General features: G+C 39.0%; 1 protein-coding gene across 1 annotated transcript in view; it reads left to right on the top strand.

Moving 5' to 3' along the window:
- The window catches only part of pola1 (polymerase (DNA directed), alpha 1), a 281,247-nt gene that overhangs the window by 230,806 nt on the left and 24,551 nt on the right, over window positions 1–25,890 (top strand). Inside the window, exon 36 of the mRNA XM_043700756.1 lies at window positions 403–499. Coding sequence (XP_043556691.1) covers window positions 403–499 — 97 coding nt within the window. The remainder of the gene's footprint in view (window positions 1–402; window positions 500–25,890) is intronic.

Here is a 25,890-nt window from a genome sequence, read left to right as displayed (position 1 = left end):
AGATGTGTACCATCAATTACTGCTGAATCTAAAACTAAACAAATAACTGAATCACTATCCTTGGGTTTTTAGATGAATAAGTAATCACATTTTTGACAAATAGTACAGATTATCATATTTGTCAGATGATGTGAAAAGAACAGTTTGCTGAGAACACATTCCTTTTAGTCATAGAACCCAATCTAAACCTAGTTGTGTGGTTAAATATTAGTTAAAAAAGTGTGATGGCAGTGCTAATGGAAGTGTAGGAAAGTAAATTGGAAGTAGAAATTTTGTGCCGTCCAGTTCCAACTAATGACTTTGTAGTGTGAATGGGTTTTTAAAAGATGTGTTCTGAATTCAAAATTATAGTGGTTGTATTAATATATCATTTTCTTTCTCTTTCCCCCTTCGCTCTTTCAGTATCCTGATAAGGCCTTGTACATGCAACTATGTTATTACCGCTACATATTTGACTGGGATTATGCACTGGAAAAGGTTCTGTCTGAACAGGATAAAGGTAAGAGCAGCATAAAAATTCCTAATGGGTTCAATGTCCATGGTTTAATGATGATATTCATGCAATGAAAATGTACAGATGCTGCACTTGGCAATGGTCCTTACTCATGAAAGAAATTGGTTGAATATGAGCTTGGCTGAGTGGATTTGTGTATGCTTTGGTCTCGCACAAGAAATGTGTTTCGTTTAGATGTGATTTCCGCAATTTACTTGTGCAGCTTTGATTCCCCCCGCCTCATCGTGTCTTGACATTTTTATTCACTGATTTATGAACTTTGGTATATGTGCATCAGAGTAATACAAATTCAGACAATTCTGGAGTAAAGAATATAAATTCTGAAATTATACAGAAAACCAACCAACATTTGATTGAGAAAGGCAAGTTAACATTTTATGTGGCGTTTAACCCAATTGGTTTTGACACATGAACAAAAGTCACTTTACTTCAGCAATATTTAATAAACATAATTTAAGTATTTCCAGAAGAAAGGTTACTTTTGTTTACTATATAATAACATCACAGGAACAAGCAACAAAGAGCAAACTATTCAACCCCTGTGTAGCCATGCAGTTACATCACGCTGTTCTCTGCCTCAACACTTCTCATCCTTTGCTGCATATCATTTGATACTAAAATCCAAGAAAAAGTTATCAAATAAACATTTAAGTTAAGCCAGAATTCAGTGTTTTGGAGCAAGGTCCAGATTTCCACCACCTACTGAGTGGAAAAGGTGCTTTCGATTTCAGTCATAAATGTCCTAATTCTAATTTTAAGACGATGCTCCACTGTTCTACATTCCCTCACAAGAGAAAAATAGATTAGCTGTATCTATTGTGTGTAATTTAAAGTCTTCAATTAGGTCCCTACAACCTTTTAAACTTGAGGAAGCACAAATCAGGTTTATGGAACTTGACCTACAACTCCACCCTGCCGGCTGTATGCAGTTTTTAATTTATTTTCTGTACATGGTGTTTAGTACATGGTACCACAATTCATAACACTTGAAATGGAGTAAGGAAGTTTACTCATTGTTGAATGTGTTAGTTCTGCCCTGAAATATGAGTACACTTTAGTTAAACATTGTTCATCAAAGTTGTTTTACATTGTGCCATTTTTAGTGTTGACTGCTTAGTCTTTATTTGGATTCTTGCTAAAGAATTTAAAAATGTCAAATTGAAGGTAAAGCTTTTATTAGAGCAAACCGTTTATCATGGACATGATCTAAGAGCCTGAGGAAAGTCTGAAGTTCTATATTCAGTGGTGGGACTGATCACCTTTGGAAATTTTGTCCGTGGGTTTGTTGAAATTGCATTTTTTGGAAGTACTAGTTTTCCTCATTGGCTTATATCATAGCTTAAATATGAGAACAGGCAATTTGCACCTGAAGTGTTTGCTTCTTGGTGTACTGACCAAACTGTTTGTTCCCTGCTTTTAACTTTACAAAACCAGCATCCGGCCTTTCAGTGTTTGCATCTAACTACCTTGAGTATAAGTTTACAGAACATCTGCACCTTGAATACCTTCTAAAATTGCTTTATCTTTAACCTTAAATGGTCAAACTCAATTTTCCACACCATTCATGCTTGATAAATTTCCTTGGCAAATTCAGTCTCTTTCACATGCACAAGAGGGAGCCTTACCATTTACCATCTGCTATTGAGCAGATAATTGACTGAGATAAGTTTTGAATTGATTCACTTTAATAATTTGTTTTTGCTTACTTCTAATTACTCAGAATGTATGAGCATCTTATTGTAAAATAACCAAAACACTGAAAGAATCAGCATCAAGTATAGCAGAAAGGCAGAACTTCTTATGTTGCTGAGCATGTTCTCCTGCACGCTGGCAGCAAGAGACTGGGATCCAGGTGTTACCCATAACCTAAGAGTTCTGCTGAGAGAATAGTAAGCTTGTGTTGTTGTATAGCAGAAATCTTTTGATAGCTGCTAATCATATACATATATGGGGGTATTCCTGGCAACCCGACAAATTTCAGTGCTTCGCTGGAGCAAAAGAAATTTCTGTGGCTACACAGCAACAATAAGTATGTATCAAGCTGTCCTGGCTGAGCCTTTGGAGTGAAATTAAAGGATCTTGTCTTTGGTATTTCATTTAGCATCATACTTTGATTTCTTATACTCTATATATAGTCGCTTTTAAATTTCGTGCCCTGCATTATAGCGTGCAAATTCCATTCAAAATTATGCTTGTTTCAGTTAAGCTATTGGAATATTGGTTAGAAGATGAGTTGGCAGGTGGACGAAATGTATAAATTGTACAGCAGTTTCCTTGATTTTTCGGAGGAGCTGTATTTTTGTTGAACATGTTTCAACAAGCTTTGGTATCTGTGGAACATTGCCGCCTTGTACAACCCGGGCTTAAACGCTTCTTTGGAACAGTGCACTACAGTTTCATTAAACGTGAAAGTCAAAATGCTCTGAACTTCAAAACTACCATCTTCTTTCAGGCTGCTATGTGTAGCATCTGTGAGGTCAGCTAATGTGTAATGTATTGAGACATTAATGAAGCATGTTTTCTTGGCTGACACAACTTTATAGGTACCTAACTTTCCGTAAACATCAATTGGAGAAACTTTTCATTCTTTTTGAATCCAAAGTGATCCAAAAAAAAAGAAGTGCATGCTCCAATTTGTGTATCTCTAATGTTACTGTATTTAGCCACTGGATATTGTCAACCCATCTCTCCCCTGAGGAAGCCCCATAAAAGCATGATATTGCTATGTAAACGAAGGTTATTAACAATGCAATATGTGACTCTTATAGGAATAGGTAGAAAAGCAGCTGTGGTAGGACAGACAAGAATACTTTTTGGCTGGTTGAATTAAATTTACTACTTTTGACTTACTGGGAAAGGAAGTATGTTTAACCAGCTCACCACACTGATTACAAGCCTTATTTAATGCCTGTTTCAGATTAGAGAAAGCAAGTTGTGAATGCTTGATGGTGTCTGTTTTTTTTTCAATTCAAGTTTATGGTTATTTTTCAGCACCATGTGTCTTGCCAATAGTCTTTTTCAGAATTTTTAGTATTATTTAGTGTGTGTTGGGAATAGATAACATTAGAAAATGGAGCAGAATAAGCCAGACAACCCTTGGAACCTGTTCTGTGCCATTTCAGTAAAGACTATGGCTGATCTACCTCAACTCCAATTTCCCACATCCCTTGATGCCGTTAATAGTAGTCCTTCAACAAAATTTGGAAATTCTGTTTCATGAAATTGTTGTCTTTGTTAGGACTTGCTTTTATCTATATTTATATGTAGTCAAAGAAGTCAAATTACTTAATATTAATGAAAATTAGTTCAGTTTGAACTAGGTTAACATTTATGGTTGCTAGATTTTTGTTTCATAGCACGTTCATTGTTCTGTGCAAACCATTAGGCAATTATCCAAATAAGGAGAGGCTACTCGGAGAAAGCTGCCTCTGAGTTTGGCATATTACCGTAACTGTGAGGACACATGGTTTCCTCCTAGTTTCCAGTGCACATCAGTTTTAGTTTGTGCTTCCTCTTCTTTGCCATGACTGCTTTGAAGCTTTTTTTTCCAAAAGTCGGGGGAGAAAATGTATTGGCTCCTTGCTTCTCTTTGTCATTGCTGCATAGCAATCTCATGTTATAAAGAACTTCCCATCACTAGAGGAGATAAATAGTGTGGACCTGCTATTTTACAATCATTGTCAATTTTGCACCTTGGTGGGTCAACAAGAGATGAATGCAAGTGGGTCAAGGAGATATTTGGTTCTTCAGCACCCAAGAAGGAACTAATTTCAAGCAAAAAGCAACAAATGGTATTACCAAACAATGACATTTATAGCAGCCTTTCAGGATAAGAGATTTGAGATTTTGTTATTGTCAAGATAGTTGAGCTATTTAAGGGAATTTCAAAAGAAAGTTGGATATACGCTTGCAAAGGATAAATTTACTCAGGCATGGTGAAAGAAAGGAAGTGAGAACACTGGATAGCTCTTTCAAAGGGCCCATTCAGGCAAGATGGACTTGATGACCACCTACTGGGCTGTATGAGTCCATGATTTTAGACTGTCCTGGTGAGAGAGGTCTCCGTGGATTTTCCAAGCAATTCATCTCTGAACCAATATTCAATAAGAGAAGACACATCAATATTGCTGTTGCCATGCTAACTTAAAGCACACGTATTTGGGGGCTGGATTCCTGCCTGGCTGTTAGTGATTCTTTGAGTGTATGCTGATGTCTCGTTTTTGGATGCCATCAACCAGATCATTAATGACTTTTTCTTCAAAAAGATCAAAACCGAATGCCACTAAAGTCTTTTGTACATTAGCAGCTTGTCAAAATGACCACATTTATAAGTACCACAGTGTTCTTACATGTTTCATCTCTTTTTGGGTAACTCTTCTACATTATATTGAAAATTTGAATCTATTAAATGTGTTGAAGAACATCACAACAAAACAACAGTGTCCCTTCCTAACTGATTAATGGCAGCTAATGGCAGTGCTATCATTGCAGCAAATATTTTTCAGTATACAGTAACAAAATTTTTTATAAATGTAATTTTCACACAGAATTTTGAAGACAGCATTTGTGACTCAGATGGACAAAATACCACTAACATGGACCATCTTGGGCTTCAGGCCCTAGTTTCAAAACTTACTTGTATTGCTGGAATCAACAGTTTGGTCTCACAGTTGGATACCATCTTTGTGCTTTGTGCAGGATACTTTGAATTGAGGTCCAGATTTGGCACAATTTTGGCTTCCTTGCACCTTTTATTTCATTTCTGCTTTTCCTTTCTCTTTTGCCTTCCTCCGTTTTATTGTGCAAGTATCTGTGGACACTCAAAAACTATTGGAAGATAGTGATTTTATTTTTGTATTTCGCACCAATGCCAGGCTATGGTGACAGTTGGTACACAAAACTTCCATATACAATCAAATCTCGTTTGTTAAAGGTACAAAGCACTGACACAAGAGTTGTTGTGCTGAAATTTTTTTTAAACCTGATATCTATACAATAAAGTTTTTGGATTTTGTCCCTATTTGTTTATTAGAATTCCAGATTCTAGACTGCCAAATCAGACAGACAGATGTATATTTGTGGGGAATCAGTATAGTTGCTTCTGGCAATTACCTAAAGTTATTTTAGGTAATGATAAAATATGTCTTTCTTATTTCTGTCCATTGCTTATTTAGCCTTCCATTTGAAGATGTGCATGTGTTCAAGTGACATAAGGTTCTACTGAAACTTAGAGTTGATCTCCTTTCCAATACTTTGTCAGCTTAAAATATTGTGTGCATTAGACCACTGGTCATTTATCTCCAAGATCTCGGTTGAATCCACAGCAAGTGATAAGATTGGGATTTCTCTGACTGCCAGCAAACTAAATAATTTAAATCCAGAATAATCATTTCCAGAATTTAAAAAAAATACTTCCCACAATAGGAACTGGATTTCCTGGTGAAGAATCTCGACTTCTGTCACTGAATGCTCAGAGCTTGAACACAATGCACACTGATGCATTGAAAAAACTGAATGTGGACAATTGTACTTAATTGATGAAAATTAATGCCTTTTTGTTTAAAAAATTGCATTTACATATCTATATACTTGTTATATTGAATGATTTGAGAATCTTTTGCAAGCATTATTGTAGGGAATTGAACCGATTAATTTAAATAATTGTCGCAAGAATTGAAAATCCTATTATACTTACTCTTTCATTTACTTGTTCAGAGTATGGTATTGTCCTCCAGTGCACAGTTTCAATAGAGAAAGCACCAGAAAGAAGAAAACAGCTAGTGAGCAAAAGGAGAAATGAGAAAAATGTATAGAAAATGAGAGCCTGTAATTGGTAAAAGGAGCGATTAAAGCATGCAATTATGAAAGAATGGAACACACAAAGTGTGGAGAAACAAATAAAATCAATTTATCAGGCATTTTCTGCAGAAACTCATGGCAAGGTTGCTATAATGAGATTCATTCTCTGTCGTGAGGACCCTAGTTTTACATGCTGGCCCTGTATTTTGAATTCACTTTGGTACTCATTTCCATGATGAAGTATAACGCGAATAGCCTTTTAAAAGATTGTGATTGGCACCCTGTTTTTGATACATGCAATCATGGTGCATGTTAAATTCAAAGGGCTTGTCCAATCAAGAATTCAATACAAGAAGAGGTGGTAGCTACCATAACCCACTGTAATAAGTGAACATGTTGATTGAAAACAGCTTCTAGATTGAGGAAATGATAGAGGTTGTAATTGGGATGAAAGATGAGCATGATGGTGCTTAGGTAATCGAAATGGATCATATATTTCAGTAATAGTAACTCATTTAACAAAGGGTGATCTGGAATTCTTTTCAACATTCTGGGTTATTGATTGGCGATGTGACAGTTTTTAATGCTGCAGTAATATGGTGGCACTGAAGCACAGGCCTTACTGCAAATAATATACTGAATAACCCTTTTTTTGTCTCTAAGTGGACACACAGCATTACCTACTTTTGAGTGACAGTGAAAATGCTTTGCATTGGGGTCAAGTTCCCTCTGCTTCACCGAGTTTTGAATATTATAAGAATTAATTTTTCTCATATATGCTTTTCTTTTGAAATATTTATTGTTTTTTTTATGACATGAAGTGCTATTTGCCCCAAACAAATTGTAGAAAATTGCTGAAGTATTTTCCCTTTCTGCAACAAAATATAATATTTTTCTTACTTTAGGTTTGCTGACAACGGAAGATCACAGCAGATGATAATTTTGTTTGAGCTAAATACATTCCTAACATAGCCAGCTGCACGCTTCAGCACAATCATATATTCCTCCACCATTCGTTCTATGTTGTCCAGTGATTTTGGTACAAAATTGGCATAACCCACTACTTCCATGAGGAAAGCCTCGACTAATTTTATGCTGTGGTCCACAGTAGTCCCCAAAGATCACACATTTTGCAGGAACAATTTGTAACTTTGCTGATTTGACCTCGTATTGATTGTTCAATTGGGCATTTGTTGGTGCCATTTCAGTGACTTTATCCCATTTTCATTTAATGTAACATTTGCATAATTTTTGCTTGCTGCCAGCTGACTGACTATTCCATGTTTATGGGCCAGCAGGACATTGAGAAATCTAACAGGGTTCATATGGTTTATCTTCAAAATGATGTGTCATAAATGCTTTTTACAGATTCCTTTCCCTCTCTTACTGTATGTGATTATTGAAATTTATTGTAATATTGAAGGGTGCATACATTTTAATAATTTTCGATGTAGTAATGTATTATGGGGGGGGGGTGCGAAAAATGCAGGAAAAGGTTACCCACAGAATTTAAGTGCTTTGTTGCCACAAATGTGCTCCTTATTACTTATGTACTGAACAGATCCTCAATGCTATTTAGCTACAGGTAGCAGACTGGTTGACATCAGCTTTGTCTTGATTTAAGAATGGTGTCTGGAAGTCAGCAGTGCCAAGCGTCTTATAAACAGCCTTTTCACAGGTCTGCAGAAGTTAAATTTTGGTCGTAAAATATCTTTATTCACGCTGAATACTCATGCAGCACCATACACCCAGCATCGTATCCTAGCAATGAGAATGTATATTTGACTGTTCACACTAAATTTACTTTGCAGAAAGTATGAGGTTGATAACTTCTGTTAGACTAATGTACAGCAGTTATGGTAAACACATGCTTTTCAAACCTCAGAGGATCATTCTGACACATGGCTGATAACTTATCACTCGTAAGGTTTGACAGCCTGTGTTTATTATAAAATGCTTTAGTATACAAGTGATATCTTTTTAAGATTATATAGACACTTTCTTTTATATAAGCAACTGCTACTTAAAAAGCTCAATTTCTCCTAAAGTACAAAACTAATCTTTTTCACACATTTACTGTCACATTTAAAGGAAGTGTTGAATACCTTTCCAGTAGTACTTTCTCTTATTATCCTTCAATTAGAAACCTTGTGTCAAAAAATTGGGGTCAAAGTGACTAACGAATTGTTTGATTTTTAAAGCAAAGTCTTGTGTAGCAAGATCCTATTAGGTTCGAAGAATGGTGTGTTGCTTATGTTTTCCATTTCATGTTTTATCATTGTGCATCAAAGGAAAATGTGTACTGCCCCATTTATTATGTTGGTTTGTATCTGCCTGTCCTTCCGATTTTATTTTGAAATGATGCGTTCTACCTTGTAATATGTAGGGAAGAGAATGTGTTTCAGGCTAAATAGTCAAGGTAACAATGAGGATCTCTGGTGTTGATCTGTATTATCAATGTTGCAGAAATATCTGTGAATATGAACTTTGACTTTGTTGTTTCATAAATTCACATCAAGAGTGTAAAATGATTTTGCATTTCAAGTCTTGAGCCGTTTACTGAGGAACTAGAAAAAAAATTGCTTTATTTACATCAATTTTACTGAAGTGCTTTGAACTTTCATATGAACTACACCACAGAAAATGACTATTTGTATTGTGATTCTACAACTGGCTTGGGGGTTTGTGGGTATTCTCAAAAGCTTTTGCAATTGATGGCAGCTTAAAAATTATCCATATATTCCAAATTTGCATTAGCAAGAGGCAGAAGTGAAAACTTTTGAAACCAATTTCTCAGTTGCTTTGTTGGCTATCTGTGGCAGGTACAAGTGGTTTTCTTTGGGTTTATGTATGATGCTCCCCCATGATGAACTGACAATTTAATTTTACTTACTGAGTTTGTGCTGGTGGACGATTTTACAATTTCTGAGTATCATGTTTCAAATGGACAATGAGTATTAGGGTTTGTGAACCCTTGCAAGAATTCACTTTGGTGAACTCGAGAGAGTCCTAGGGTCTGTAGTTAGCATCCACTCTTCTCAACTCAGTTAGAGGAGGTAGACGTTTCTCCCATTTACCAATGGCATGGACGTTGTATGCAGAAACTTTTAGTCAAATTGGGTACATAGCCTCAATATAGTTCTGCAGGTATTTTGGAATGAACTGGAGGTTTCAGTCAAAAAGGTGCCAGAAGTAGTTTGTGATTGAAATAGAAATGTCACCGGTCCATAGAACACTCTCTTTTATTTTCAAGAGACAAATTCAGGCATATTATTGGAGGAGGTGGAGCTAACGTTTCCTCCAGAACTGGACATGCTGCAGTTGGGAGTGCTATCTGCTTCAAAAGGTGCTTCATGCTAACCCTGCCTACATCAATAACGACAAAGAAAACGTATTTATTTTATCTATTTTTCTAAACAATCTGGTGAGAGATGTTATTACACACCTCTGAAGCAGGTGGGACTTTACCAGACTGTAAAAGTGGAGACATCAGGCCTGATTCTTGGAGAGGGCGAAAAGTGAGTCACTTACAATTTATACATGATCTCAACTGCCAAAGTACATTCAATAAAGTTTTGAAGAAGAATCACTGGGCGACTTGGAAATTCTAACTCAGCTTTCTCTCCACAGAGCTGCTACGTTTCTCCAATAATTTATTTTCTTGTTTGATTTCCAGGATTCACAGTTTTTTTTGTTTTATAAAAGAAAAGACATTGTTTTCTTAGTTGGGAAAAGATGAATAGAGTCAGAGAGATGTACAGCGTAGAAACAGACCCTTCTGTCCAACTTGTCTATGCCAACCAGATATCCCAACCCAATCTAGTCCCACCTGCCAGCACCCGCCCATAACCCTCCAAACCCTTCCTATTCATATACCCATCCAGATGCCTTTTAAATGTTGCAATTGTACCAGCCTTCACTATTTTCTCTGGCATTTCATTCTAACGCGTACCACCCTCTGAGTGAAAAAGTTGCCTCTTAGGTCCCTTTTATATCTTTCCCCCCTCACCCTAAACCTATGCCCTCTAGTTCTGGACTTTCCCACCCCAGGGAAAAGACTTTGTCTATTTATCCTATCCGTGCCCCTCATGATTTTATAAACCTCTATAAGGTCACCCCTCAGCCTCCGATGCTCCGGGGAAAACAGCCCTAGCCTATTCAACCTCTCCCTATAGCTCAAAGCCTGGCAACCCTGGCAACATCCTTGTAAATCTTTTCTGAACCCTTTCAAGTTTCACAACATCCTTCTGATAGGAAGGAGATCTGAATTGCACACAATATTCCAAAAGTGGCCTAACCGATGTCCTGTACAGCCGCAACATGACCTCCCAACTTCTATACTCAATATTCTGACCAATAAGGGAAAACATATCAAGCGCCTTCTTCACTATCCTATCTACCTACGACTCCACTTTCAAGGAGCTATGAACCTGCACTCCAAGGTCTCTTTGTTCAGCAATACTCCCCAGGACCTTACCATTATGTGTATATGCCCTGCTAAGATTTGCTTTCCCAAAATACAGCATCTCGCATTTATCTAAATCAAACTTCATCTGCCACTCCTCAGCCCATTGCCCCATCTGATCAAGATCCAGTTATAATCTAAGGTAACTTTCTTCACTGTCCACTACACCTCCAATTCTGGTGTCATCTGCAAACCAGTAAAGAAATTAATGTGAAATTACATTTTATACAGACATTGTAATTAACTTGAGAAGCTAGATTAAATTGAATGTAGTTGTTTTCCTCCATTTTAGATATTGGCACAATTGTTTTAAAAATCAAGCCAAACAGTAGTATGGTTTATTTATTAAATTTGAGCTAGTAACCATTGTCAGTTCTTCTCCAAAGGAACGAAATGATGCTTTCATTGAATTATGAAATTTTCAGGGACACCACGCAGAATCTGTTTCAGTAAACAGATTATTTCATTTTCCATTCACATGAATCTTATTATTAACAAAAGGCAGAAAAGCTGAGCTGGTCCACTTACCCCAAACAGCCCTGGAACCAGTAAGCATCATGATGCAGTGCTCCTTCCCAATGTTATGTGGTGATCTTCTCGGAGAGGTGCAAGACCAAATACTGAAACTGTCAGGTCGGGCGGCACGGTGGTTCGGTGGTTAGCACTGCTGCCTCACAGCACCAGGGTCCCAGGTTCGATTCCAGCCTCAGGAGACTGTCTGTATGGAGTTTGCACATTTACATTGGCCATGCTAAATTGCCCAGTGCTAGGTGCATTAGTCAGAGGGAAATGGGTCTGGGTGGGTTACTCTTCGGAGAGTTGGTGTGGACTGGTTGGGCTGAAGGGCCTGTTTCTACACTGTAGGGAATCTAATAAAAGGATGGCATGGTGGCACAGTAGTTAGCACTGCTGCCTCACAGCGCCAGGGACCTGGGTTCAATTCCTGCCTTGGGCAATTGTCTGTGTGGAGTTTGCACATTCTCCCCATATCTGCGTGGGTTTCCTCTGGGTGCTCCGGTTTCCACCCACAGTCCAAAGATGTGCAGGTTAGGTGAATTGGCCATGCTAAACTGCCCGCAGTGTTAGGTGAAGGGGTAAATGTACGGGAATGGGTCTGGGTGGTTTGCTCTTCGGAGAGTCGGTGTGGACTGGTTGGGCCGAAGGGCCTGTTTCCACACTGTCGGTAATCTAATCTAATCAATTTCAGGAGGCTGTGGGCAAGCCAATCCAGTGACAGCCCAAGGCAGTCAAAAGAAATGTAAGCGATTATAAGTCACCACAACATCCTGCCTACACTTTGTATGCAGCAAATAGCCACAGGGGATCATTTGTCCAACAACCTATTCCATATATTTATAAAATTCTTATTTAAAACCTCCCCACATTTTCACCTACTTCTTGATCTTTATTGCAAAGGGATTGGAGAACAAGAATGAAGAAATATTGCCACAATTGTACGGGTCTTTGTTGAGAACACACCTGGAATACTATCTGCAGCTTTTGTCTCCATATTTAAGAAAGGGACTGTTGTACATTGTAAAAGTACAACAAAATCCAACTGGGATTGGTTGCTGGAATGAAAGGGTTGTCCCATGACAAAAGACAAGGCAAACTGGGCATATGCTGTTTGGAGATTGAAATGCAGGATGAGGCCCATGAAGTATACACAATAATTAAGGGGCTTGACAGAACAAATGCTGAGAGACTTCGGGTTAGAGAAAAATAGAAAGTAGGAATAGGACATCCAGCCCTTCGAGCCTACTCCACTATTCATGATCATGACTTATCATCCAACTCAATTACCTAATTCCCCCATATCTTTGATTTTTTCAGCTCCAAGTACTATTTCTAACTCCCTGTTGAAATCATACAATGTTTTGACTTTGATTTTTTTCCCTGTGGTAGTGAATTCCACAGGCTCACCACTTTCTAGGCAAAAAAAGTTCTCCTCATCACAGTCCTAAACAGTTTGCCCCATATCCTTGGCCTATAATCCCTGGTTATGAATGCCCCTACCATTCTTTCTGCATCTACTCAGTTGAGCCCTGTTAGGATGTTACAGGTTTCTGAGATTCCTCCCTAATTCTTCTGTACTCCAGCGAATATAATTCTAACTGATTCAACCTCTCTTAATATATCAGTGTTGCCATCCCAGGAATCAGTCTGCTAAAGATTACACTCCCTCTATAGCGAGGGTATCCTTCTGAAGATAGAGAGATCAATATTCCAGGAGTAGCCTCACCATGTCCTGTATAATTTCAGAAAGACACATCTGCTCTCTGGTACCAAGTACACAGATATAAGGGGCACGGTTTCAAATGGTGGGGGAGGGAGATCATGATTTTTGACTTTTGCTTTTTTTCATTTACAGGACGTGGACATCACTATATGGGCCAGCAATTACTGCCCATCCTTATTGCCTTTGAGAAATGGTGGTGAGCTACCTTCTTAAACCACTCAGTCCATTTAGTGAGAGAACACGCACAATGGTGTTAGAGATTGATGGTTTTGATTCAACAACTCTGACGGAATGATGACATATTTCCAAGTCAAGGTGGTGAGTGGCTTGGAAGGGAATTTGAAGATAAAGTTCTCATGCATCTGCTCCTCTTGTTCATGTCCTGTTGTGGTCATGGTTTTGGAAGGTGCTCTCTAAGGAGCTTTGGTGAATTTCTGCAGTGCATCTTGTAGACAGTGCACATTGCTGGTATTAAGTGTTGGCAGTAGAGAGAGTGAAAGTTTGTAGATGTTGTGCCAATTATGGATGGTGTCAAACTTTGTGGGTGTTGATGGAGCTGCACTCATCCAGATAAGTGGGAAGTATTCCATCACATCCCTGACTTCTTGTAGCCATGGTATTTGTGTGCCTAGTCATATGCCAATGCAGAGTGATGTCTGCAACATGGGTTCAGTTCCCGCACTGGCTGAGGTTACCATAAAAGACTTTCCTTTGTCTGAGGCATACAGACCCTCAGATTAAACCAGCATCAGTCGCCTCTCTTTAATGAGAGCCCTGTAGTCTGGTAGGATTATGGCAACTTCATACTAATCCAGTTTCTGATTAACAGAAGCCCCCAGGATGTTGACAGTAGGAATTCAGTGATCTTAATGACATTAAAATTGAAGGGTGATGGTCATTGCCGCATGAATATTTCTTGCCACTTCTTAGCCCAGTATTGCTGTGTATTATCTGGGTCTTGTTGCATTTGGGAATAGACTGCTTCAGTATCTGAGGAGTTGCAAACAGTGCTGAACATTGTGCTGCCATGAGCAAACATTCCCCACTTTTGACCTTAAGATGGAGAGAAGGTTATTGATGAAGCAACTGAAGATGGTTTGGACCTTGGTCATTACTCTGAGAAACTCCCGCAGAGACCCTGGAAGTAAAGATGACTGACCTCCAACAACTACAGTCACCTTGCTACATCACATCCAACTAGTGGAGTGTTTTCCCCAATTCCATTGACTCCAGTTTTCCTAGGGCTGCTTGATGCCATAACATGCAGCATTGATACTGAGGACAGTCACTCTTAATTGATCCAATTACAGGAGAAATTTAATCACTGAAAGCATTGTGAATCTTTGGAGTTCTCTACACCAGATGGTTATGGGTTGTCCAATGGTAGATATATTTAAGACTGGGATATACACATTTTTGGTTTTTCAGAAGTCAGGTAATGCAAGGTACAAGCATGTAAGTGGAGTTGGTGCTCAAGATCGGCTCTGATCATGTTGAATGGTTGACTGTATAGCTCTTTTCAGCTTCTATCTCGTGTTCTACCTTTCTACAGCTTATATGCCTGCTCATACAGTCTACTTCCTTCAACAATATTATTACATGCTCCAAGTATTTCATAAATCTGTTCTTTCCAGAATACAGTGACCCTGTTCTGTAAGCATATTATGATAACTAAAAATTTTCAATAATGTTTGACTCATTTAATTTTGGGATGTGAGCATCACTGACAAGGCCAATATTTGCTTCACTTCTTAATTACACAAGAAAATGGTGAGGAGCTGCTTTCTTTAACCAGTGGGGTCCATTTAGTGAAGAACTACTAATAGCTAAGGAGATTCAGGATTTTGACCCATCAGTGGTGTAGGAACCAATATACTTCCACATCAGGTTGGAATATGGCTTGGAGGGAGCTTGCTGGTGTTCCCATGCAACTGCTGCCCTAGTCCTCCTTTGTGGTGGAGTTTGAGGCTTCAGCAGACGTGAATAAGAAAAGGCTTGACAATAATAATTGCATTTGTTTCAGCCAAGCTCTTGGTAAATTTCAATCCCATATGTTGGTGGACAAGTTCAATGAAGACAGTACCATTGAGTTAAAGTGAGATGGGGACATGGCTGCTGCCATAAGAACTTTACCAGAATCCTGGGATTAGGAAGGAAAGCAAAGGAAAGTAAGCTAGAGGGTTCTCAGGTTGGGAGTTCAGGGATGGGGGTTCCCAATGGTGCAGCAGGAAGGCTGACCATGGGTCTTCCTGCCCAAGACTCAATTCTGGTGGAGGTGAGACAATACCAGGTTTTGAATATGCCGCAGCCCAATCAAGTGAGTGCCCTTCCAGCCTCCAAGCTCACGACTTCCAGGTACACAAGGTTCTGTCTGATATTGCAAGTCACAGTTTGCATGTTACCATTTCATTGCATCCTTCGTTTCTAAACATTAATTTGGATTTTTCTGTTTACATAAACATTTCTGTCACTGTTCATGTTAATGTGAATCTTTAACCAATGTGCAGGCATTTGTGTTTTCCTCATCTCTTAGATCAATATATTAGCACTTCAAAGACCATATAAAAAGTTAATTAATGTTTTCATTAATTTGCTTGAATTTAGTCTCTGGACAACGAGTTTCACATTTATGATCAATCCGCTAATAAAACAGCAACAGCAATAAAAAATAGTCTCTAGCCAGAGTAAGGATATTCAAAGTCTGAGTACAATCCAGGCACAAATGGGGATGTATTTCATTGTTGCTTTACAATTCAGTTATCTTGGAATACCGTCCCAGCTAATCCAGGTAGTTCAAAAATAAATAGTCTGCTGTTTACCTTTGACAAATGACATGGCTAAGGGGAAGAACACACTGAAAGCACTATCCAAAATCGTCCTTTTTACGGCTGAAGTGTCCAATACAAGATAAGCATAGCATTAGTAGATTCAGCATCTAAATACGAAATTAAAAAAGTAACCACATCCTTGAGGTGATTGAAAAACATCTGGATGGCCTGGTGTCAGGTCTCTAGAGCTGTTTTCCAATTGCCTATCCTGCCACCACAACATGGTAATGTCAAAGTGTGTTTTCTGTATGCACTTCGTAGAGATGTCTAAAAATTGGAAGGGGAGAAAAAAACAGTTACTAGAAACGGACTTCAAATAAAGAATTTATGTTTGCAACAGGCAATTAACATCTCCAGTTTTCAAGACTCTTATATTTGCAGCTTTGCCTTCAGTGAGGAAAAACCCTATCCTTGGATTTTCTTCCCTAAATATCTCCTTCACCCACTTTTCTCCTTTAACATACAAGGGGAAACCAATATATCCTTTTGGCTATTTGCAATAAACAAGGTACTGACTGTCCTCAACCAATCCCCACTTGCAAAACTCACTGAACAGTGTCCAACATTGGATGTGGTTCTGTGATTGGGTAATATTTACTGCATAATCCTGAGTGTGTGAAGAATAACTCTGATAGCTAATTTAGAATTGTCGTTAGGGCTTGTAGAGTGATATGTGTGTATACTGGAAACTGTATAAATTAACACACAGACTCTGTTCTTTGCAAATAGAAAATGTACACACATCTCCTGCTTCAACGCAATGAAATAGGTAACAACCATTCACTGCTTCATTTCTGAAGGCAGTGCCTGAACCAATCTGAGTCAACCTTCCTGGTTTAAAATTTAAACAAAACTTGGATTTAACTATCAATCATCATGAACTGATTGATAGGGGGCAGTGCCATGGAGAATCAATTAGCACACTCCACCTGTACAGTATAAAAGTTGGTATTCCTTTGCAATGATGTATCTTACAAATTGTTCTTAGAAGTGCAAAATTAACAACTGTTTCTTTTTCAGCACTTCTCTCGTTCTAGACTACCAAATAACTGTTTTTAATGTACGACTTGAAATCCACATCTTTGACCAATCTTATGGTCATTTTCTTTTCCCCAAGTGCCTGTCGTATCAATTTATTTTTGATGACACTTCTTTCAAATGCTTTGACATGGCTTACTATGTTAATGGTGCTGTATAAATACAAGTTGTTGCTGTTACTGCTAAAGTAATTGTTATACCATCCCAGCCAAGTGATTAAATTTGAGAATTTTCTTCTGTATGTGTCAGTGATTCGCTGTGTCTACACAGGCATATTTTGTTTCAGAACTGTTCGGTTGTTCACACAAAGCCAGAAATCCCTTACAGAAATCTGCATCTTTTTCTGTGCTTGCTTTATTTCTCTAGATTTTCTTTTCATTGTGCATTATGTTTGAAATGGAACCCAAGTAGGTTCAGTACTATTGAACACCCAGTGTCATACACTTGCATGATGCGAACAAATTCTTATTACTTTCTGCTTGAAGGTTTTCTGAAATGACATTAACAAGCTGACAGTAAAATTATAAATATTGGTGTTGTCACACTACTCTATAATCATGAATTAGAATTTTTTATTCACAAAGGCCTCTTGATTTTTTTTTCTTGAAGATGCAGTGGATATGGCAGGTTTTTAAAGATTTTAAAAATGATACCTTTCACTATTGACTCTTTTGCAGGGTGGGGAAGATTCCCTTTCCTTCAATTAATTATTAATAAAGGATTGGTTTCATTATCTTAAAAGTTATACTGACTTTGCAGTCTGAGGTCTCTAATTCATAGCATTACAACCAGGTAAGGAGGCATAGTCTGCTTTCTGGTTCTTAGTTCCTTCTCAGTTGCATGCAGCAATTATTTTTTAAAGCATGCAGTTATCACTCTTCAATTAAAACAGCTTGCTATAACATGAAATAGCCAGCTACCAATGTTTTCTTGAAGTGAAATGTGTGTTTTATTATCTATGGGGAAAAAAAAAATAAGAAATGAAATATCAAACACACAAACACACCAGTAATAATTTTAAATGAGACTGTGTGTAAGGCAGTCAATGCTATGCCATGAAAGAGCTTTTGAGGTGCTGTATTTTAAACATGTTAATTGTTGACTCATGTCTGCAGCAAGAGCAGAATCTGTTGATATCTTTGAGTATTGGTGATTGGTTATTAAGTTGCTTTTTCACTAGCTGCTGTTTTTCTGGGATGAGCTAATGTGAAAGCTGGGAAGCTGGCTGGAAGAGTGTTTGGAATCGCGTTATGAGCCATCTCCAAATGGGGTTCCTCAATTTGTTGCAGTTTTAGGTGGGATACCCCAAATTGTAAATATTCCAGATAAGGGCGGTGCTCATTCCCCTTGGTTTACCTGTCCTCTTGGTTGGCTGTACCAACATTAAGTTAATAAGGATCACTTCCCTTTCTCACAGTCTCAAATGAACATATGGGTTGAATTTTACCAGAAATCAACTAAGGATGAATTTCAGTCAGTTTCATGGAGGGTTTCATTCTGTGAGCCCCTAGTGAGGTTTCTCACACTACCCTCTGCAACTGGCCTCATTAACTATGCATGGTGACTGTGTGGCACCCTAGTTGTTCCATCTTCCTCCTTAGATAAGCTGACATGCCCCTGACTGCCAGGACCTCCTGGGTTTCTTAGTGCTGGCACTGATTGAAAGCTTGGTCAAGCACGAGGTCAAGTGCTGGGAGCCTGGAACTACACTTCACTGACCACATATGGGAAGGGAACCAAAAAGAAGCACGCGTTCTTTAATGCACAATTGTCTGCCTCTTTCCCTTATATTTGTCTACTATCCAATCACTGTCTCTTCTGCAGCGCAGCATGCTGCCTCAGATCTGCACAATTGACTTGCCCAATTTCCATACCACAGCATTGGGTTATCATACCTGCCCTTCCAGCTGAGGGGAAGATATCCAAAAAGGCAAGACCAGGCAGGCAAGCAGGAACAAAGTGACTGAATGCTGAGACGGCAAGCACGAAGCCCTGATGTGCAGCCTGTTTCAATTCTTGAGTTGGGTGCCTGTCCCAGTATGCAAACTGTCCTGTTAGTAGCATTCCAGTGAAAGTGCCAAAGTGTAACGTTGAAGTATAGACCATGTTAAGAAGTTTCAGAGATGTGTTGCAATGGTGCAGAGAGACTGGAGTGTAGCCGAAGCTAACATCTGTGAGTGAGTGCTGAGTGCAGTTGCTACCCATAGTACATGCCCTAACCACATATCAATGAGGCGAGTTTAGTGAATAATAACATACTAATGCAAGCAAATAGGTATCTTCCTGCTTATGAGCAAGATTCACCTCTATCATACAGGCATCTTGCTGGGTACCCTAGCCCATTGGGACACACCAGCTCATTAGCATGCTCACACCAGTGCCAAGCTAGTTTGTAACACCTTTTTGTGTATTCTTGAAAAGGGAAGACTTGCCATATCTCTCATGCAGTCAGCTGGCTTTATTTTAATGGGTTCACAAAGTGAGATCTTTCCCAGCAGCTAAAGATTTGTTTATAGTGTGTTATCTTCCTTTGAAGCTTTGTCTGTGATGAAGAGGATGTAGGTTGTCACAGGATTATGATTGGTGTGGTAAAGCCTGAGACAATAGGGATGGAATCAGTAGCCAGATTATGAAGATTGTGATGGAGGTTAAATATGCTGACTTTGTTCTTATCAATGTTAAATTGGAGGAAATTGAGGTTTGTCCAGGGCAAAATACCAGACAACCAAACTTTAAAAACAATTTGGAATGGAAAAGTTGAGAGGTGGTGGGGAGGGAGAGCGAGAAACCATCAGTATTTTGTCTGATTTTGCCAGGGAGCAAGGAGCAGTTGAGGGGGCCAAGCAATTTCAGAATTTTTTAAAAGTAATTTTAAAAATTGAATGGATACAGATACAAAACAGCAAAAAAAGTAAAGTTTGGGTTAATATTGAGAATTTCTTCTTCAGATAGACTGGCTAATACATGGGGTGAACTTCTGGATAGAGTAGCAAGGCAATATTGCTGGATTAATTTAAAGAGTCAGATGCCATAATGGATGATTTGAAGGATGGATGGATCAAGTGATCATCATCAATTGTAAATATTGGGTTGCATTTCTCAGAGAAGATTCTGCTTGGGTCTTCCTCAGAAGTGCAGGGGCATACTTTCATTCTGACAGTTCTTTCATAACTGTCAGTGGAAGGCAAATCACCCTCTTACAAGGCAGTCAGTTATATTCTGATCTTCAGTGGTCATTGCAGCCCGATGACTTAAATACGTAAGTGTGGTGTTTAGGTCCCGAGTGGGTAGAGTGTAGGGTACCAGGATAGTAGAGTGCCAGCTGATTAGGATGCCAGCTGGGGAGAGGATAGGTTGCCAGAAGTAAGATTCCAGATGGTAAGGATTGAGTGCCAGGTAAGCAGGGTGCCATCTGGATAGGGGTGTAGGGTACCAGCTGAGGAGAATTGAAAGTGGGAAGCAGGTAGGGTGCAAGATTGCATGGCATAGTTTGGGGTAGATTGTGGTGGATTGAATATATTGAGTCTGGCACAAAGGGCAGTGATGAGTCTGGTGATTGGGACTTTTGAGTTGGGGGAGGTTAGGGTGCAGGCCTGGCAGTTGGGGGTGAAGGTATGGGCCCCTGGGGGTATTGGTTAGGATCTGATGGAGGTGTAGTTGTAGATGTTTGAAGTAAGTATGTGGTCTGTGATTAGTTACTCAGAAATTAGACTATGTATTTAATCATCTAATTTTTCTGAAGTCATTAATTGACTTAATTTTGTTGGAACTGTACAAATCTGATTTAACTGGAAACGTTTTGAAGAGTCTTTGTGCAGAGGAATTACCTGGCAGAATATTCAGATTCCCCGGCAATTCCTTCAGATTGTGCTATAATGGGGACACTGCAGCTCCTTCATGCACAACCTGCATCTCCGCTGGAATAATGACAGCAGGAAATCCAGGCCATGATGCCTTCTTAAATCTTATTCTTCCATCTCTAATAGTTCAAAGTTTGTGAGAAGATTTGTAGCTCGGGTGCTCGTTGTTGTGGTTCTGTTCGCCGAGCTGGGAATTTGTGTTGCAGACGTATCGTCCCCTGAATAGATGACATCCTCAGTGCTTGGGAGCCTCCTGTGAAGCGCTTCTGTGATGTTTCCTCCGGCATTTGTAGTGGTTTGAATCTGCCGCTTCCGGTTGTCAGTTCTAGCTGTCCGCTGCAGTGGACACCAACTAGCCACGAAACGACACGACCAGCTATCCTTAGTAGCCACATACTCCGATGACAAGCAACATGGGTTCGACTGGGACAACACTACTATTATAGGACAAGCCAAACAGAGAACAGCCAGGGAATTCCTAGAGGCGTGGCACTCATCCACAGATTCAATCAATAAGCACATCGACCTGGACCCAATATACCGGCCACTGCAGCAGACAGCTGGAACTGACAACCGCAAGCCGCAGATACAAATCACTATAAATGCCGGAGGAAACGTCACAGGAGGCTCCCAAGCACTGAGGATGTCACCTAGACAGGGGACGAAACGTCTGCAACACAAATTCCCAGCTCAGTGAACAGAACCACAACATCTCTAATAGTATCAGTGTAGAGGGACATTTGTGGATGTCGAGGATCAGGTCTGTCTTTCTGGGTCTGAGGTGGTGTGACAGACGATAACTTTTATTTTGCCAATTTAAGAAAATCTTCTAAAGTGCCATCACCATGTTTCTGTTAGTGAATGATTTAGACAATATGAGTTAAACAGTGATGGAGAGGCTGGACGTTCACAGATGAATTGATGGCTGTGTTATGGTGATGGGTAGTGGGTTTACCTGTCCTTGGAATGTGAAATGTTTAAGGATGGAAAATATGTTGTATTTGGATAGTTGTTGCAAATTTTTAATGAATGGCAAGTGTTCTGATGGCAGACCTTGCATTACTGAAACCATGGTTCCAGCTTCAAGAGTCAGACTGCTCTGCATATTTTATTCGATGTAACATGCACAACAGGGACTGTAAATGAAAAGGCAGATTTTAACAATGTATTTGGTTTGATGCTTCTTAGAGAGATTTTTACCTCCTTATTTAGATGTATAACATTGCAGTGAATTTGAAAACAAATCATAAATTCCATGGGTATTGCAAAAGAGATGAAAAATAAAATGTAAATGTTAAATATATTTTAAATTGAATGTCACATGGTTTTTGATCTACTTGTAAATTATGTTTAAAACATTTGACATTTGGCACCTGATGGGAGTAATAAATTATTCCATGCCTACAATTTCCTCTTGAAACTCTGTCCCCATCCTATTCTAATTCATCATGCAGTATTTGTTGTACTATATTTACTCCAAGTCCATCAAAATATCAAATTTTAAATTTTCAACTTTGTGTCAAAATCTGCCCATTGTCCCCATGTCAGTAACCTCCTCGAGCGTTCTTAGAATTCTTTTTCCCTCATTAAGGCTTCTATGATAGGTGGGTTGTCAGTCAGGTGGGTCAGAATACAATGATGATCAAAGCCTGGCTGGGTTTGCTCAGCATGCCTGCCAAAGAGTACAACACCAGGTAAAGCTAAAAGTTACAAAACAGTAAAAGGAGTTTGATTAGCATTTATAACAGTACTGATTAATTGACAATTCCAGACAATGAATTTGTATGACATCGTGGCCATTACAGAGACCTGACTACAAGATGACAAAGATTGTGATCTGAATATCCAAGAGTACAAGACATTTAGACAGAATAAAAATCTAGGAAAAGGTGCAGATTTTGCTCTTAATTAAGGGTGAAATTGGTACAATGAAGAGAGATGATCTTAGTTCTGGAGGTCAAGATGTCAAATCAGAAAACATAAAAAGAATAAGAAGGTTCTGGGAATGCTGTATAGACCCGTTAACAGTAATCACACAATGGGATGGAGTATATGGGAAGAAATAATGGGTGCTTGTGGGAAAAGTACAATGTTAATCATGGGCGATTTTAATCTACATGTAAATTGAATGCATCAGATTGGCAAAGGTAGCCTGGATGATGCATTTAAAAGAGCAGGCTACTCTAGATTTGGTAATGTGTACTGAGACAGGAATAAATAATTATCTCATGGTGAAAGAACCCCTAGGTTGCAGTGATCATATTCTGATTAAGTATGACATTGAGTGTGAAGGAGAGAAGAGTGGGGTTTAAAATTAGTGTTTTAGGCTTAAAAAAGGCAATTCTAAGTGCATGAGAGAGCAGACCAAATTGAGCTGAGAAATTGGGTTACTGGATAAGTCAGTAAAGACAGTGACGAGTTTTTAAAAATCTGTTTCCAAATGCTCAGAGGAGGAACATTTCACAAAGAAAGACAGGATGAGAATGATGAACCATCCATAGATAACAAAAAATGTTAAAATTGTATCAAGTTGAAACAAAAAGCATAAAGATCAGTGAAAGACACAGATTGAACTGAATAAAAAGACCAAAATGTAAAAAGGTCAATAAGGAGGGGGAAATTAATGTAGACGAAAAAGCAAGCTAAGCTTTAAATCTGATGGTAAGAATTTCTGTAGGCATTTGAAAGGAAACGAGTAAACAATGTGAAAGTTGTTCCTCTAAAGAGCACATCTGGGGAGCTAAAATTGGGAAATAAAAAAAAACAAGCAGATATATTAAACAGATTTTTTCATCTGTTTTCACTGTAGAGGGCACAATTAATTAATTGTGAATCAGGAGATAAAATGGAGGGAAGAATTTAAAACAATTACATTTGCAAGGGAAAACTTGGGAAATTATTAGAACTAAAAGCTGGTGAGTCCCCAGGTCCTGACAGACTCCATCTGTGGTCCTAAAAAAGTGGTTGCTGAAATAATAAAAAAATTTGTTTTAATTTTCTGAAGATCTGTAGACTTTGGATAGGTCTTATCAGATTCCAAAATAGTGAATGTGACTCCTCCAATCAAGAAAGGAGGGAGACAGAAAGCAGGAAACTACAAGGCAGTTAGCTTAATATCTGCCTCAGTGGAAATAGGGAATATTTTATTAAGGACAATATAGAGGGGTATGTAGAAAATTTCTGCTGTTGGGTACAGTCAACATGGTTTTATGAAGGGAGAATCATATTTGATTAATATGTTGGACTTTTTTGAAGAAGTAACTAGCACGATGAATAAAGGAGACAGAATATTTAGATTTTCGGATGACATTTGATATGGTATCATATCAAAAGTTACTAAGTAAAATATGAGTTCATGCTGTTGAGAACAGTATAGTTTGAGATTTGATTGTGTAACAGGAATGGAAATGTGTTGCTGGAAAAGCGCAGCAGGTCAGGCAGCATCTAGGGAACAGGAGAATCGACGTTTCGGGCATTAGCCCTTCGGGAGAAAGAGCTTCTTCAAGGAAGGCATCCTTGTAAGAGGATTCGCAGTAGGTTGAAATCTTTGAGGAGAAAGTGAGGTCTGCAAATGCTGGAGATCAGAGATGGAAATGTGTTGCTGGAAAAGCGCAGCAGGTCAGGCAGCATCTAGGGAACAGGAGAATCGACGTTTCGGGCATAACAGTGCCACAAGTATCAGTGCTGGGACCTCAAATATTCAAAATTTATATTAATGACGTGGATGACGGGACCAAATGTATGGTTGTTAAATGTGTTGATGACATAAAAATAGTTAGCAAATTGAGTTGTGAAGAGAACATGAGGAGTCTGCAAACTGCTATAGATAGGTTAAGTGATTGGACAAAACATTGGCAAATGGAGTTTTCTGTGACAGAATGTGAACTCGGCTACCTTTGACAGAAAGAATGGACAAACAACATTTTATTTAAATTGAGAAGGATCTCTGAACTCTGAGATACATAAGGATCTGGATGGGTTGGTATATGAATCACAGAAAATTAATATAAAAGTGATTAAAAAGGCAATGGAATGTTGTTTATTGCCAGGGGAATGGAATATGAAAGAGGGGGTGCTTTGGCACCCTCTTAACACCACATTTGTAGTATTATGTGGAGTTTTGCCCTCCTTATTTAAGAATGGATGTAAATTCCTTGAAAGCAGTCCATGAAGGTTCACACGACTGATACCTGGAATGAGGGGGTTATCTTATGAGGAATGATTGGATACACTGGGCCTCTATCTATTGGAAAGTAGAAAACTGAGAGGTGATGTTATTGAGAACTTATTGGAGCACCATTTACAGCTCCTCACATACTGAAGGAGCTCACATTCAAATACAGCAAGACCCGTAAAACATCTAGATTTCGGCTGATAAATGGTAAGTAACATTTCTGCAATGTCATTGTGAGGCAATGACCATCTCCAGGGAGAAAGTGAGGACTGCAGATGCTGGAGATCAGAGCTGAAAATGTGTTGCTGGAAAAGCGCGGCAGGTCAGGCAGCAATCAAGGAGCAGGAGAATCGATGTTTCAGGCATGAGCCCTTCTTCAGGAATGGTTCCTGAAGAAGGGCTCATGCCCGAAACGTCGATTCTCCAGTTCCTTGAATGCTGCCTGACCTGCCGCGCTTTTCCAATGATCATCTCCAACAAGACACAATTTACTCATTGCTTCTTGATTTTCAATGGCATTGCCATCACTGAATCCTCCACTATCAATGTCCTGAGGGGTGAGTATTTGCCAGAAACCCGGACCAGTCATATAGATATTATGGCTACAAGAACACACTTGAAGCTAGGAATTCTGTGGCAAGTAGCTACCACCTGTATCCCTAAAGGCTGCCCCCTGTCTACAAGGTGCAGTTCAGGAGCGTGATGGAAAATGCTCCACTTGCCCGGATGAGTGCAGCTAGGAGAAAGTGAGGACTGCAGTTGCTGAGATCAGAGTTGGAGTATGGTGCTGGAAAAGCACAGCAGGTAAGGCAGCATCCGAGGAGCAGGATATCAACGTTTCGGGCATAAGCCCTTCATCAAGAATGAAGAAGCTGGACATCAACCAGGACAAAGCTGCCCCTTTGATTGGCACCCCATCCACTATCTTCAACATTCACTCCTTTCACCATTGATGCAAAGTGACAGCTGTCTA

The sequence above is a fragment of the Chiloscyllium plagiosum genome, chromosome 12 (genome assembly GCF_004010195.1).
Source record: "Chiloscyllium plagiosum isolate BGI_BamShark_2017 chromosome 12, ASM401019v2, whole genome shotgun sequence".
NCBI classification, from domain to species: Eukaryota; Metazoa; Chordata; class Chondrichthyes; order Orectolobiformes; family Hemiscylliidae; genus Chiloscyllium; species Chiloscyllium plagiosum.
The sequence above is the reverse complement of the archived record's forward strand: the minus strand, read 5'-3'. Positions and strand labels throughout refer to the sequence as shown.